Source organism: Dendrobium catenatum, unplaced genomic scaffold (assembly GCF_001605985.2).
Source record: "Dendrobium catenatum unplaced genomic scaffold, ASM160598v2 fragScaff_scaffold_1059, whole genome shotgun sequence".
In the NCBI taxonomy this organism is placed as follows: Eukaryota; Viridiplantae; Streptophyta; class Magnoliopsida; order Asparagales; family Orchidaceae; genus Dendrobium; species Dendrobium catenatum.
This window is the reverse complement of record NW_021319521.1, coordinates 342,310-357,910: the sequence shown is the minus strand read 5'-3', so window position 1 is coordinate 357,910 and position 15,601 is coordinate 342,310. Positions and strand designations below refer to the sequence as shown.

Genomic DNA, 15,601 nt, shown 5'->3' with positions numbered 1-15,601 from the left:
GGCTTTGGAGGCCTGATATGAATGTATTAAAACAATATACTGGTCCTCTCAACCGTGTATTTGTTTGAGAGTTCGAACCTTGTCGACTCCTATTGATCCGTATAGGAGGATCGGGTTCGAACAAGAATTCACTTGTCAGCCCGCGCAGCATCCCTAGACGTCACGTGTGTACCAATAACACGCTCGCCGGGGCCCATGCGGGTTTAGAATTGTATTTTACCCCTTTTTAGTGTACCTATGTGTATACAAATTATAGTGCACGTGCAGGGGTATTTTGAAATAGTTGTAGACGCCTTCTGTCTGCTTGTACGAATGTTGCAGATCCGGTGGCGTAGCTCTTTCTGAACAGAATTGTTCGCTGCTTTGTACAGGTAGACTGTCGTGCACTATTTGTTGATTTTCGTAGGCGGGTCATAGTGCACTAACTTCGTTATCGGCAAGAGGAGGAGGTGAGCCCTCTGGACGGGATCGGACGGAGAGGAGGCGGGTTCGGCTATGGAGGAGCACGGTTGGTAAGTCCTCCCTCTCTCTCTCTCTCTCTCTCTCTCTCTCTCTCTCTCTCTCTCGGGATCGAAAGGAGGAAGGGAGGTCTCGGATCGGAGCTACCGATTTATGGTGGATGAGGCGTCGGAAGCTCCAGGTATATGTGGGGTTGAAGATTTACGGGATTTGGCTGAAGTCTCAGCAGTGGAAGAAGAGATCCCGTGGATGGAGCCTTCCTTCGCATTTTAAAGGCAAAGCCAGAGGAGGGATTGAGGTGAGATCGCGTGGTCTGTCCGAAACGACGTCGTTTGCGGGAATTGGGGCGGGATTTCAGCAGAAAATCAGGAGAGGATCGTTCGGCGCCGCTCCGTACGAATTTCAGCGGGATTCCAGGAAATTCTCGGCGGAGTTCGTGGATCCGACAGTTTATAGGTATCTTATTTTTTTTTGTTCTTTTGTTCATAAGATGAAGGTCAACAGGGGGGAACCACCCCCTTGGGGAATGGGAAATTATGAAGGGAACAAAGGGAACAGAATTGATCTGAGGCTGAGGAAGCTGAAAATGCCAATTTTTTAGGGAAAGGATGCCCATGGGTGGATCTACAATGTGGAAAAGTATTTTATCATCAACAAGATGACAAAGGGGGAGAGATTGATGGCAGTCGAGATGTACTTGTAAGGGAAGGCTTTAGCATGGTTCTAGTGAAGGGATACGAGGCAACCGATACGGACATGGAGGAAGTTTAAATACCACTTATTGGAACGTCTCCAAACCAGCAAGGGAGGTGACTTCTATGAGTGGTTCTTCAATTTCATGCAGAAGAGGACAATGGTGTAGTATCGTGAGCAATTTGAGAATCTTGCTAGTCGGCTTGATCGGCTTTCATAGATATTGTACTTGAAGGGAACTTTATGAAGGGACTAAAACCAAATATTCGGGTAGCGATTAGAGTGATGAGGCTAATTGGTGGAGGATCAAAGACACCTGGAGATAGGAATGGGAGGCAGCAGCTAAAGAGGCTCGTATAGAATAACCACCACCTTTTTGGCACCTAAGAAGCTGACACCAAATACTCTTCAAGAGAACCAAAAAGAGAAGACAGTAGGTGCAAGACTAGAAATAACTTCAAGAAGTTCACAGAAATGAAGTTACAGGAGAAGAGGACGAAGGGGCTCTGTTTTAGATGTGATGAAAGGTATACACCTGGACACAGATGCAATAACCGAACTCTTCAGGTTCTCACCATTTGTCATGAAAAGGAAGCTGAGGAGCGTGACATCTTTTCACCTTGAGGACAAGGTGGGTCTTTGAGAGGGAGGTATTGTTAAACCGATCATCAAACCGGCCTAGCCGTTCCACACTAGACTAGCCCACTCCTAAGCGAGGCGAAATAGAGCCCGCCTCCCATCCTTGTCGCTCGAACCGTAGGGGGCAACAGAGCTATTTAGGAAGAATTTTTTTGGGAGTTAGGAGGGAAATTTCAAAGTATAGGCTGTTTAGAGAATTTATTTTGAATTTTATGTATTAAGTAGTATGTTTTGCTAGGGTTAGGACATCTTGAAATTGGCTGAAATTTGAATCTCTTAGGTTTTGGGCTCTAGCGATGTCTAAAGATTTGAGAGAGCCGGATCTTTCTCTCCAATTGAAGATCCACTTGTATCTTGTATTTCATAAGACTTTCAATAAAAAGCATTCTTGTGTGTTTTATTCCTAGTTTTCTTGTTGCTGGATTTCTGAAATTGCTGAAATCAGATTTCAACCAAGGTTTTTCCTAAATTTCTACAAGCACTTCCTATCACATTGACAATCACATCTATTACAGAAAATATAATCTAAATAAATGGGAGGATTTGGTGAGCAAATCAAAGGGTAGTAGATGCACAAATAAAACAAATAGATAAAACAAATGTATAATAATTATAAAGAAAAAAAAAATAGGCCAAAAGAAACTTTGATAGAAGTTGTCCAAAAATATTTAAGCAAAATGGGTAACAACTCAATGAGCACTCGATAGAGGTGACTTGAAAATGAAGATTTACAGAGCCAGATCATAATAGTTGGATAAGCTTATTGATGATGATGAATCAATTTATATATTACAACACAAACTATAGGTCTCCAATGCTACAAAAAACTAAACCATAAGCATAGCATTTCATTTCCACAATCTCTTCCAACTGATTACTGTCTTTAACATTTTTTTGGTAGTCATGCAATGAGAGGATTGATTGGTATTTATAATCTATACCAATAGCATAAAAAGGGCCTTTTGATCATTTATTTATGGCATGGAAACATGGGATGAAACATTGATGAGAACAAAACATTGAAATTCAAGTAGGGGCCTGGAATGGCCAACCAAGTCATGGAAAACTCTGGTAAAGCAGTAATTAACAACACAAGAAAAAGCAAAGAAAATTTTGATAGCGACAATCTCATATATGCTATAAGACTTCGTTGCTAAGCTATGACCATAAGGAAACCGGATAATTCTATAATACCTTGCAAACCGAGAGAAAATTATTAATCTCCTTCAATGCCATCGGCCCAAGATCAATAGGTGTCCAACCTATGAACAAAGATCAGTTTAACAAAGCTAATGAGGATAATTAACCTCGTATTAAAAAATATATTGCTTTAAGATGCTAGAGGGATGTAATAATTACAGAACATAAAAGATGAGTACGTGGCATAATCTCAACTTCACTGAGCTGTTATGGCATAAGCTTCTTGGTAGTATTGTGGTATTATAGTAACCATGAATCTAAGAGTTTTTATGATGATAGTGGCAAATCTAAGTGACCATGAATGTGAGTGCCATCAACATTAGGATGGTGAGAGTAAAAAAATCAAAACGGAATGGAAAGGTGCCACTTGTTTTTTTAATGGAAAGCATGAACGCTCCTTCCAAAACCTCAGCAATCATAAGAAATCAAAGAGGAAACAACTCATCCAAGAGCCAATCTATATACTTATATCACAACAAAAAGGAGAAAGCCGCTTAGTTAGAATTGCTCAACAAAGAGACAATGTGATACTCTGCACTTAATTAAGATAGAAAATCATGACTAACAAGCTGTGCCATTCTTTTTTATCTAGAATGCTCATTGATATAAGGTAAATAGGCAAGATAAGAAAAACTAAAAACAATTAAGGGGAAAAAGTAAAAAGATAACTAAATCTTCAGCATACAGCCTAAGGCTACCCCAGTACACAACCCAAGGTTTTCAATACATAACTTTAGAAGAAAAAGATTCATCAAAGACACACGATGAAGTACCAATCATAAAAATTTCATGAAACTTCCATCCAACATAATAAATAGCAATGTCCCCTTCAACTTCCAACTTAGAAGTGAAAAATAGGAAAAAGATACAAGTTACCCTCAATAAACAAGATAATGAGCTCAAGGATCCAGCATACCCAAAGAACCGTAAGAAATAAAAAAATTAACTCAGATGTCCTTCTAAGAAAAAATAATACTAAGAAGAATGTAACTATTCCAACAGCAATTACCACAAATGAAAAACACTATTTTCCAAATATGATAGTGCCCTTAGGGTTCTTTGGGTTTACAGTCACCTTAGTGAAATAATTTAGCTTATTGATGGCATCTTTTGTCTTTTTCAAGTTTTCTTCCTACAAGTAGGAGATTGGTATGAATATCATCGTTGATTATATCAAATGAAAGTTTCCTGCAGTTTTTTAAATTGTTACTTCTTTTAAAGTGCTTCATCACTTTATCTTCCAAGGTTGCATGCTGCAAACCGTAGGCTATGATTTGGGGTAGTTTTGGAATGTATGCTTTCATTATCTATCTCTTATCTTCCCATAACTTATTTTTTTTTTTTTTATCTTTCCTCAAGATCCAGCAACAATTTGGTATCCAAGCACATTAAAATTCCAACAAACACCATTTTATCTATTGTCACATAGTCTGAAATTTAAGATCTCAATTCGCCTTATAAATAGGCAAGCCTCCAATTTTTACAAAAATTCCTAGTGTAAGTGCTTATTTTGATGAAATATGCACTCAAAAACCTTCGTTTATTTCTTACGCTGCAAGCCCCACGTGAGTCATTCTTCCTCCATCAAAATCTCCAGCAAACTGCTTTCAAAATAAAAATCATAGACACATCACCCTTCCTCAAAATTATCAAGAACTCCCATTTAAAATTGAGTTGCCATTTCAAAAATTATATAAGGCTTGATGTTGTTGTTGTTGTTATTTTTGTTGTACTATTTCAAAATCAAATTTTGAATTTAATTAGAGGCCTTGCAACTACCCAACCATAAACGGCACCAAAAAAATCTCCAATTTAAATTACAAATCAGCTATTCTCCACCTCATCATATTTACCAAATTCTCATAATTCAAGTGCTGGATAAAAACTTTTTATAGTATTGACTGAATACTAGTAACTATATAAAAACAAGTAGAATATAGTAAGTGAGATAATATCCTCAATTATGATGATATAGTAAAGTAATAAATATATATCTTTTCAACATAGCACTTTCCTATGATAGCACTATGTTACGGGGGAGACATGCAGCCGGCTCAGCTGGGGCCAGTTCTGGGAAGAGCCTGGGTGTAACAGGCAACAGGTTCGGCCCCTCTTGTGAAGCCCAGTAAAGCTTTGATTAAATATATTAGGAGAGGAAATTAGGAGGGAAATAATAAAGGAAAGAATCCTAATTTTGGAATAGAGAAGAGAGGGAAATTAATTAAGGAAGGGGGCGTTTTTAGGGGGAATTAGGGAGTTTAATGAAGGGCTGATTCTAGGTTTTTGTTTTTCATATTTTGTTTGGGTATTTGTTGTAGTTTTTCTGAAGTTTTCTCTTGAGGGCATCCTAGCGGAGTCTAGGTCAAGTGGTTGAGACGGTCTACCCCCTCTAAACGTAGATCATTGTTTCTTGCTCTAGTGTTGGAGAATTTATATAGAAAATCAGCCATCGTTTCTCAATTTCTACTTTTTTTATTATCATTTCTTGCTGATTTCATATTCAACAAATTGGTATCAGAGCCAGGTCCTGGACCAAAAATTGTCATCTACTTGATGAAATCTATTTTAGAATTCCTTCCCTTCGCTGTTTTTTGCTGATTAAAGAACCTTCACCATTATTTTTGCAGTTTGGGACCATAATCCTTGAATGGCCAACAAACACCATTTTATCTATTGTCACATAGTCTGAAATTTCAGCTCTCAATTCGACTTATAGATAGGCAAGCCTCCAATTTTAACAAAAATTCCTAGTTTAAGTGCTTATTTTGCTGAAATGCACACAAAAACCTTCGTTTATTGCTAATGCTGCAAGCCCAACGTGAGTCATTCTTCCTCCACCAAAATCTCCAGCAAACTGTTTCAAAATCAAAATCATAGACACGTCACCCTTCCTCAAAATTATCAAGAACTCCAATTTAAAATTTAGTTACCATTTCAAAAATTATATAAGGTTTGATGTTGTTGTTGTTGTAATTTTTGTTGTACTATTTCAAAATCAAAATTTGAATTTAATTAGATGCCTTGCAACTACCCAACCATAAACAGCACCAAACAATCTCCATTTCAAATTACAAATCAGCTATTCTCCACCTTATCTTGTCAGGTCCAATAAAGCTTTGATTAAATATACAAGCAGACGTAATTAGGAGGGAAATAATAAACGAAAGAATCCTAATATTGAAATAGAGAAGAGAGGGAAACTAATTAAGGGGGGCTTTTTTGGGGGGAATTAGGGAGTTTAATGGAGGGCTTTCAAATTTTGTTTGGGTATTTGCTGTAGTTTTCCTGAAGTTTTCTCTTGAGGGCATCCTAGCGGAATCTAGGTCAAGTGGGAGGGACGGTCTACCCCTCTAAACGTAGATCATTGTATATTGCTCTAGTTTTGGAGAATTTATATAGAAAATCAGCCGTCATTTCTCAATTTCTACTGTTTTTATTATCATTTCTTGCTGATTTCATATTCAAGGAGTATCAAATTGGTATCAAAGTCAGGTCCTGAACAAAGAATTGTCATCCACTTGCTGAAATCTGTTGCAGAAATCCTTCCCTTACCTTCACCATTATTTTTGCAATTAGGGACCATAATCCCTGAATGGCCAACAAACACCATTTTCTCTATTGTCACATAGTCTGAAATTTCAGCTCTCAATTCGGCTTATAGATAAGCAAGCCTCCAATTTTTACAAAACTTCCTAGTAAAAGTGCTTATTTTGCTGAAATGTGCACTCAAAAACCTTCTTTTATTGCTTATGATGCAAGCCCCACATAAGTCATTCTTCCTCCACCAAAATCTCCAGCAAACTATTTCAAAATCAAAATCATAGACACATCACCCTTCCTCAAAATTATCAAGAACTCCCATTTAAAATTGAGTTACCATTTCAAAAATTATATAAGGCTTGATGTTGTTGTTGTTGTTGTTAATTTTGTTGTACTATTTCAAAATCAAAATTTGAAATTAATTAGAGGCCTTGCAACTACCCAACCATAAACAGCACCAAAACAACTCAAGGTTGAGATAGAGAAAAAAATATTCTGGAATGGAAGAAAGGGAAGACCAAAGCCTGAATATATGTACTATAAATATTAATCGACTATAAATATAATTCATTTGATGAGAATATGCAACAGTAGTTTAAAGGAAAGATTGGAGCCTATCCATAAGGATTAGAAGCGCATTTTAGATAAAAACTTCTATAATTAAATTCAAAGCCATCTAAAGTTTGATATCAATAAGATTATAATTGAATCAAACATCTCAATAAGATGAAGCTATTAACACTTGATGTATAATTAAAGGAGCTTGGATCAAGCACTTGAAGTATAATTAAAACATTAGGACATTAATTGGTGCACCAAATAAACTTTAAGCTTATATTCAAATCAAGCATCTCATTGAGAATAATCTTAAGGGTGGTCATGTGTAAGCCCAAAGGGCGATATCGTCTTTTATTTTTCATCTATTGTATGAGGCTATATATAGCTCTTATGTTCTCTTTTGAAGTTAATGAATGAATGATCAAATTTTCTACGTTTTGAGTTCTTATGAGAGCTTGAGAGAAATTTAAAGAGAGACCCCTTGGAGAGGGAATCGGATCACCCACCAACCTTAGAAGAGTCTGGGTTCGTGGCTAGTTACCTTTTATTTTTTTAATCTTCCTCCTTTGATCCACGGTTTACCTAGCCCAACCGCCAGATCCCCAAATCTTTTCCCCCTCCACATATGTCATCTTCATCCCACCTCCACCACCCCAATCAACTCCTTCCCCTACCTAGCCGCCGCCCCTCTCACCCAAAACCCCTTAGTCCAAACCGCCCACCTTGGTTTTCCCTCCATCATCACTTACCATTAAACCCTTCCTAAATTAGCTTTTCATATTTTAGTTAACTCAATTAATGTGCAAATTATAATCTATTTGAATTTGAATTTATTACCTAAAATATAAATCCTATGTTAGGAAAGTTTTCAAATCCTATCCTATTTGAATTTTAAATTAAGATAGAATGAGATCTCTCTTTCAAAATTTAATTTCCTAATTCAATAAAGCATTAAATGATTCCATAAACCTCTCCTCCCTCTCCCTATGCCGCCGACCCCATCCTATTTCTATTTGGAATTATTTCCAAAAGACAATCTACACTCTTGGAAATAATTCAAGCCATCCCCCTCCCTCTTGGCCGAAATTCCAAAAAGACCCACCTCCTTTACTTCTTTCCAAAATCACCTCTTTTCTTTTGGAATTAAATCCCAAGCCTCACTACTCCACACACCCCCCCCCCCCCCCCCCCCCCCCCCCTCTCCATGCTTCATACCTCCTTTAAATTTCTTTCCAACTCAAGAGGCTTTGATTTGGAAATTAATTCCAGCCTTTCCCTCCAAAATCCTCCCTCAAATTCAACTCTAACTCCACAAAAAATCTGAACTTCCTAGTCCTAAACCTCCCTCATTAGGCCGGCCACTTCCCTCTCTATTCCCCACCTCAATCCGTGAGAGAAACTTCTTTCTCTCAAGAAGAGTCATCAAGGGAAGCAACGAGGAACGTCTTCAATACTTCAACCCTTCGAAACCAATGAATAGCCGACCCCGATCTTGATTTCATATTCGTTTACAACGAGCAAGGAAATATCGACATTTTCAGGTCAACATTCTTCGACGTCCCGAAGTCGACAACTCCGTCAAAGAATATTTGGATCGCATCATATTCACGCTATCCAAAGAAATCGAGGAACGGCTCGCCAACGTTCAGTGGCAAATTGCTTCTTGTCCTCGACAAGGGTGAACTTCTTCCCCTATTCATTTATCTTCTAAATCCTCTGATCTTATAGGTGGTGATTCAAGCACAAGGACTCGTGCCAAGTTCTCTGTCTTCGCCTAGTAAACATAGGATTTGAGTTCTTGATTTTTTATGTGCTAATCTCAATGTTAAATTAGGGATTTGATGTAGGCAGGGGGGGTCAAACCAAATCCTAAATTTTTGGTTTTGACTTCCCTTGGACTTGTTAGCTCATTAATATTTTGAGCTGAAAGTTAGCTCATTATGAGCTGTTTTTTAGTTCATTTATTGAAGTAAAAAGTTTAGCTCATTTATATAAATTTAGTGAAAGCTCATTATGGAGGATTTTGGCCCTTTCTCTTCCCCATATTTCCTCTCAGTTTCCTCCTTGCCTCCTCGTTTTCTCTTGGATACCTGTTTGGTTCCCGTAGCTTGGCCCTTTGGTTCCCGTGGATGACTGTTTGGTTCCCGTGGCTTGGCCCTTTGGTTCCCGCGGCTGGCTGCTTGGTTCCTGCGGTTGGCTGCTTGGTTCCCGCGGTTGGCTGCTTGGTTCCCGAGGTTGGCTGCTTGATTCTCGTGGCTTCTCATCTCTGTTTTGCTGAACTGTTTGGGGGTTGCTGTTTGGTGCATGTTGGCCTTACTTTGGGGGGGGGGGGGGGGGGATGTTGGCCTTACTTTGGGCGGGGGGGAATTCTATGGAAATTTCTCTAATTTATGTGCAGTTTTTGGGGGTTGTTAGTAGTGTCTTTTGGCCTTCCATTTGATGACTTTTGGCCTTCTATATTTAATAGTTTTAGGTGGTTGTTTGGCTACCCTTTTCTTCTATAAATAGGAGGTGTTATGGGATGTAAAAAGACTGTTATGATGATATTTTTGGAGCCAAAAAAACCTGTGAGGTTTTTTCTTCTTTCTTCGGAATAGCTTGCGAGCTATGTCCTTCACCTCTTCTTATTCTCCTCTAGGATAACTTGCGAGTTATTCCTGTTTCGTCTCGGCTCCTAATCTCCTTCTATCCGCAAGTCCGACGTCATTTGTATCCTTCTTCTTAATCTAAGAAAGCAGTTTTAGGAAAGTTGTAGTGTCTTTATTTTGTTGTTTGTAAGTGTCTAAGTTTGTAAGTCTTTATATATCTTAAAGTGAAGTTGTTTTTTTGGGTTCATTTATCTATTTTGTGTTCTTTTGTGTATCTTCTAAGTTATAGGAAGAGTCTTCTTTTGTAATCAAAAATTTGGGTCCCTTCCCTAATTTTTGATTGCATCAATTTGGTATCAGAGCAAGTTCTTATCCCGGTGGTCGAGTGAGTCTTAGTGAGTCATATCAATTGTCGTGTGTGTCATGTGAGTCTAAGTTTCTTTAGGTTGAGTCTTTCTTTCTTTGAGTCTAAGTTTTTTGTTGAGTCTTTCTTTAGAAAAATGGAAAATCACAAAAAAAATTGATTCAGTCAAAGAAGCAAGCAACCCAAAAGATTTTGAAGTTCAAAGTCCAATGGACAGATGGATGCCGTCAAAAGGGAGTTCAACTAATCCGCTTCTGAATGAATTATACAAACTTCAATCGAAGATGCATGTGTGTACGGAGAAGTACATGAAGAAGAAGCAACTGTTGTAAGCTCAGTTGTGGGCTCCGAAAATTCGGCCCCGGCCTCCACTCGCTTTTCTTATTCGGCGATGGAGTTTTAACGAACTAAGTTCCGAGGTAAATTTTGGAAGGCAGATGGGTTTGTAGATAAGACACTACCCAGAGATTTCGCCCTCATTTTATGAGGACTTTATGATCTGAGTTCTGGTTTCCTATAGGCGCAAGCCCTTATAGTTAATTACCCCTCCCGATAACGAGAGAGAACTTTCGATTAAGGCTAGTCATCCGGTAGATGAGTTTTTCAAGTAGGGGAGTCTGATGTAGGCAAGGGAGGGTCAAACCAAATCCTAAATTTTGGGTTTTGACTTCCCTTGGACTTGTTAGCTCATTAATATTTTGAGCTGAAAGTTAGCTCATTATGAGCTGTTTTTTAGTTCATTTATTGAAGTAAAAAGTTTAGCTCATTTATGTAAATTTAGTGGAAGCTCATTATGGAGGATTTTAGCCCTTTCTCTTCCCCATATTTCCTCTCGGTTTCCTCCTTGCCTCCTCGTTTTCTCTTGGCTACCTGCTTGGTTCCCGTGGATGGCTACTTGGTTCCCGTGGCTTGGCCCTTTGGTTCCCGTGGATGTCTGTTTGGTTCCCGTGGCTTGGTCCTTTAGTTCCCGTGGATGACTGTTTGGTTCCCGTGGCTTGGCCCTTTGGTTCCCACGGCTGGCTGCTTGGTTCCTGCGGTTGGCTACTTGGTTCCCACGGCAGGTTGCTTGGTTCCCGTGGCTGGCTGCTTGGTTCCCGTGGCTTCTCTTCTCTATTTTGCTGAACCGTTTGGGGGCTGCTGTTTGGTGGTTGTTGGCCTTACTTGGAGGGGGGAATTCTATGGAAATTTCTCTGATTTCTATGCAGATTTCCAGCAGTTGTTTTACCCTATTTCCTATGAAGATTTTAAGTGCTGTTTTGCTGATTTCTGTGCAGTTTTTGGGGGTTGTTAGTAGTGTCTTTTGGCCTTCCATTTGGTGACTTTTGGCCTTCTATATTTAATAGCTTTAGGTGGTTGTTTGGCTGCCCTTTTCTTCTATAAATAGGAGGTGTTGTGGGATGTAAAAAGAATGTTATGATGATATTTTTGGAGCCAAAAAAACCTGTGAGGTTTTTCTTCTTTCTTCGGAATAGCTTGCGAGCTGTCCTTCACCTCCTCTTATTCTCCTCTAGGATAACTTGCGAGTTATTCCTATTTCGTCTCGGCTCCTAATCTCCTTCTTCTATCCGCAAGTCCGACGTCATTTGTATCCTTCTTCTTAATCTAAGAAAGCAGTTTAGGAAAGTCGTAGTGTTTTTATTTTGTCGTTTGTAAGTGTCTAAGTTTGTAAGTCTGTATATATTAAAGTGAAGTTTTTTTTTTATCTATTTTGTGTTCTTTTGTGTATCTTCTAAATTATAGGAATAGTCTTCTTTTGTAATCAAAATTTTGGGGCCCTTCCCTAATTTTTTATTGCATCAAGATTTTATTGAATAACTACTTAATTTGCATTTTGTTGAAATTCTAAATTACTTTGGTGATTCAAGTTTTTAGTATGTGATTTGGCCTAAGCGTAGCTACCCCTCTTTCGTTTTTTGTCATCATTTATTGGCTAACAGTCTTAATTACTATTTGGTTTTATTCAAAACGTGCAAGTTCTTCTCGCATTCATTTAAATCATATTTAGTCCTGCATCAGTATGCCAACTTCATGTAATAATATTTCCTCTCATCAGTGCTTGCTTCATAATGGCATAATCATGCCCACTTAATGACAGGTAAGGTTTGCTATAGAGGAAAAAGTGGACTATTATAACAACCATCATTGAGCTGACATAAAACCTACAGTCATGAAGTAGAAAGAAAGCATGCAGAAGAAGTCAAATAGATGGCCCAAGTGATAAATATCTCTGTTAAGTATTGGTTCTCCATTGCTACATGCAACCTTTACTTCAAACAGGGAGATTTGGCTGAGTCAAACATCACGACCCTTCCCAACCTGAATATACTCATGGTAGATGATATTTTCTTGCCTTAATGTCGAGTTAAATCCTGCAAAGATATCCTCACTTAGGTTGATTCCATAAGAAGCCTTGCTTATGTCACATATAATGATGTGAAAAATCATGTCAAATGCATCTGCATGCATGTATTGGAAGCACCTTCAGTGGAGTAGCCAGAACCCTTTGACCAATTGTCACAGAATTTGTTTTTTGGTTTGGCATGAACCATCCCAACGATGAAATACTTCCTGTAAAACTGTGCCCACATACACCAAGAATGGTTGGTGTGTGCAATATATGATCTTTATCGAATTCCTCCAAAAAATTCCTCATTTTCAAAGACTCTTCCAAATAGTTATCCTAGTTTATATCAATTTCCTGAAGAGCCTCCCCCTATGGTAAAGAAAACTGCATGATTTTAATTTTCCAGCTTAACTTCACCAATCTTTTTGGCTCCAAGTAATTTGATGCAGTAGATTTCCGAATCAGCACCATCAACTTGGCTTTGCAAGTTTATTTATTTTCCATTTTCATTTCCCATCTTTTTCTTTTTGGATATATTTATCATCAGAAGAAGCTTGTGTATCACTTATTGAACTCTCACTCTTCTTCTCCTCAATTATTCGCATCTTCAACTTTTTCATTGAAGGAACGCCACCACCCCAACAGCTTCTTCCTCCTCCAGTGTAACGGTTATTGTGAACCCTCCATGTTTCCCCCGTGCAACGAGGGTGGGACCCCTACCTTTCTTCCATCCTCTTTACACGACTCGATCCCCATGGCTTGGCTCGTCCTCCTCCAATCGCCACTCTCCTTGCCCAAAAAGCCTCCCATAGTGGAGGACCACTCCAGCACCTCCACAATAAAACTTCCTTCCGTCTATCCCCCCATATGAAAACACTATTTCCCCCCTTTCTCGAGGCCCTAGGAGGTGGCTCTTAATGAAAGAAGCTCTTCTAGTCGAACTCTTCCCATCTAATATCTTCCCTTTAGTATCAGCCAAGGGAATCTCAATCAAATCTTGATTAGGGTTAGCAACTGAAACCGTTGGTGGGGTTTTGGATCACATCCTCATGAGTTTTCTCATCATCTTTTTCAAAAATTTCTCTCTCTTTGGTTCAGCCGTAGGAATCGCCGGTGAAGTTTTCAACTACATTTCGATCATTTGCTTCATCATATATTCCCAATTCTCAAACCTTCTTTCTATCATTGAAATACGTTCATTCATCGATCTCACGTCCGCTCGTAATTTCCCTACTTCCTATTCCAACTTTTCTTCCAACGCTTCAACTCTTATTCCAGCCATTGGTACTCGGATCAAGGCTTTAATAGCAAAAATCGATAAATTTGATGCGAATCTAGCCTCCAAACAGTACAAGTCAACAAACGGAGAGGAAAAACTCGACAAAAATTAGCAATGCAAGATTGAAATTTTGGTCCAGGACATCGCTTTGATACCAATTTGATACGCCGTGGAAGTAAAAATAGTAAACAACAATACAACAACTGCATTAAAACCAAAAACAGTAACTGATTTTTTTTTAAAACTTAATAAAAACTAACAAGATACAAGTGATCTACAATTCGAGAGGTAAATCGGCTCTCCTAAACAATTGAAGGCAGTTGAGAAAGGGAGAGAAAAAACTAAATGCGGTGGAATAAAGAGAGTTAAGACAAGATTATTGTTGAATGAGAAGTTTATTGGAAATAGTGTACAAAAGAAAAAGAGGCCAGGATACTTCAAGTGAACCAAATTACCCAACTTTTCTGAAAAACAAGTGAAATACCTAATCGAAGTTATAGGAAATATAATTACATATCCATATTAATTATGTTTACTATAGTATTTATTTCAATTTATTCCACTTTATTCATGTATGAATATAGATAATTCACAGAGTAATGACAACAATAGCATGTCATGATGGTTAAAAAACAATGATATTGAGAAGGTTAAATAAGTTATATATAGGGGAGAGGCCCACACAAGTAAAGGCAAAAATACTTGACGGGTAAGCCTACACTCTCGAAATTCTAAAAGTAGGGGATTAGGACCCAACCTTGAATTAGAGAGTAACTTCAATTCTAAAAGTTAAGAATTTAGACCTAACCTTAAATTGAAAAGCTGGATTGGTGCAATAACCTATAGCCATTATATGACTTTATAAAAATGTTGAACAGTAAACAGAACAAAAAGTGATGTTATGTTTTTCTTATATTAGTATAGAATTTTACATGTGTTTTACATTCATTGTTAATATGTTCAGAATTATTTTTTCTACATTGCTTGCATATTTCATTGAGCTCTGACTAATTTAGTAGTGGTTGTACTGCAGACAAGGGGTTGTACTGCAGACAAGGGGAAAGAGCTAGTGATGTAATAGTCGAGATAGTTGGCTACTCTTTTGTGTACATACACATTTTGGGTGTACAGAGAGATCTGAGTGATAGTTGTACAAATTTTTGGGTATGCAAGTAAATTTTAACGGTTTTAGTAAAGCTCTATATTTCAATTGAGATGTGCGTTTTATTTGAGGTATATTATATATGCTTCCTATTGTGAAAAACTTGATGTGTTATGATTAGTTATGTTAGGATAATTTGAATAGACTATTTTTTTACTTATTTATTTTTTATATCAGTGTTTCAGAATGGGTGTAAGTAAGAAGAAAGTCTATTCAGACCCTCCTCTGTTACACTTTACAATGATTTTAGGGGGTTAAAATGGGGTGTGACACCCACAAGGTGGGCCCCCTGGCGTATCATGGACCCTATCAACTCTACTCTCGTATATAAAAAGTTGAACTTGAGGATTAGCTGTTAGCTTAACCTTATCGACTCTAGGATTAGTATGTAAAGGATAAAGCTAGTGACTATTATTGACTACGGACCTCTACTATACTCATGTAAAGGATTGAACCTTGGAATGTGACTAACAACTCAAAAATGTGGAAGCTAAAAAAAATGCAACTTACAGCCCTAGGGAAGGTAACCTGTTCAATCTATATTTTTGCTTCCTTCTTGTTCAATTTAGGCAACCATCAAAATGCAGGCCTTAACAACTTCTGGCATGTGGAAGATCACGTTGAGATGGAGCCCATATTTTTTTTTAATATCCATACCATGCTCTTTATGTTTTCTATAATTTTGAGTACTTAATACCATGGTTTAAAATTGCGCAATATGAGGCTCGCCTTGAAGCCTGCCTTTGCACAATTCAAGTAAAAAATGCCTCGATGC

General features: G+C 38.1%; 1 protein-coding gene and 2 long non-coding RNA genes across 20 annotated transcripts in view; 2 read left to right on the top strand and 1 right to left on the bottom strand.

Moving 5' to 3' along the window:
- The window catches only part of LOC110102223 (phosphoglycerate kinase), a 103,448-nt gene that overhangs the window by 77,530 nt on the left and 10,317 nt on the right, over window positions 1-15,601 (bottom strand). For all 18 annotated transcript variants that reach the window (XR_003701935.1, XR_003701934.1, XM_028698261.1 and 15 more), the window contains one exon: window positions 2,986-3,053. Coding sequence is in view for 16 of the 18 variants with exons in the window: in XM_028698261.1 (XP_028554094.1) it covers window positions 2,986-3,053 (68 nt within the window). In the remaining 2 variants the exon portion in view is untranslated. The remainder of the gene's footprint in view (window positions 1-2,985; window positions 3,054-15,601) is intronic.
- On the top strand, window positions 434-14,997 carry LOC114580497. The gene is made up of 2 exons (XR_003701936.1): window positions 434-512; window positions 14,698-14,997. It is a non-coding gene; the product is annotated as an uncharacterized LOC114580497 (long non-coding RNA).
- Window positions 525-2,189, top strand: LOC114580498. The gene is made up of 2 exons (XR_003701937.1): window positions 525-915; window positions 1,061-2,189. It is a non-coding gene; the product is annotated as an uncharacterized LOC114580498 (long non-coding RNA).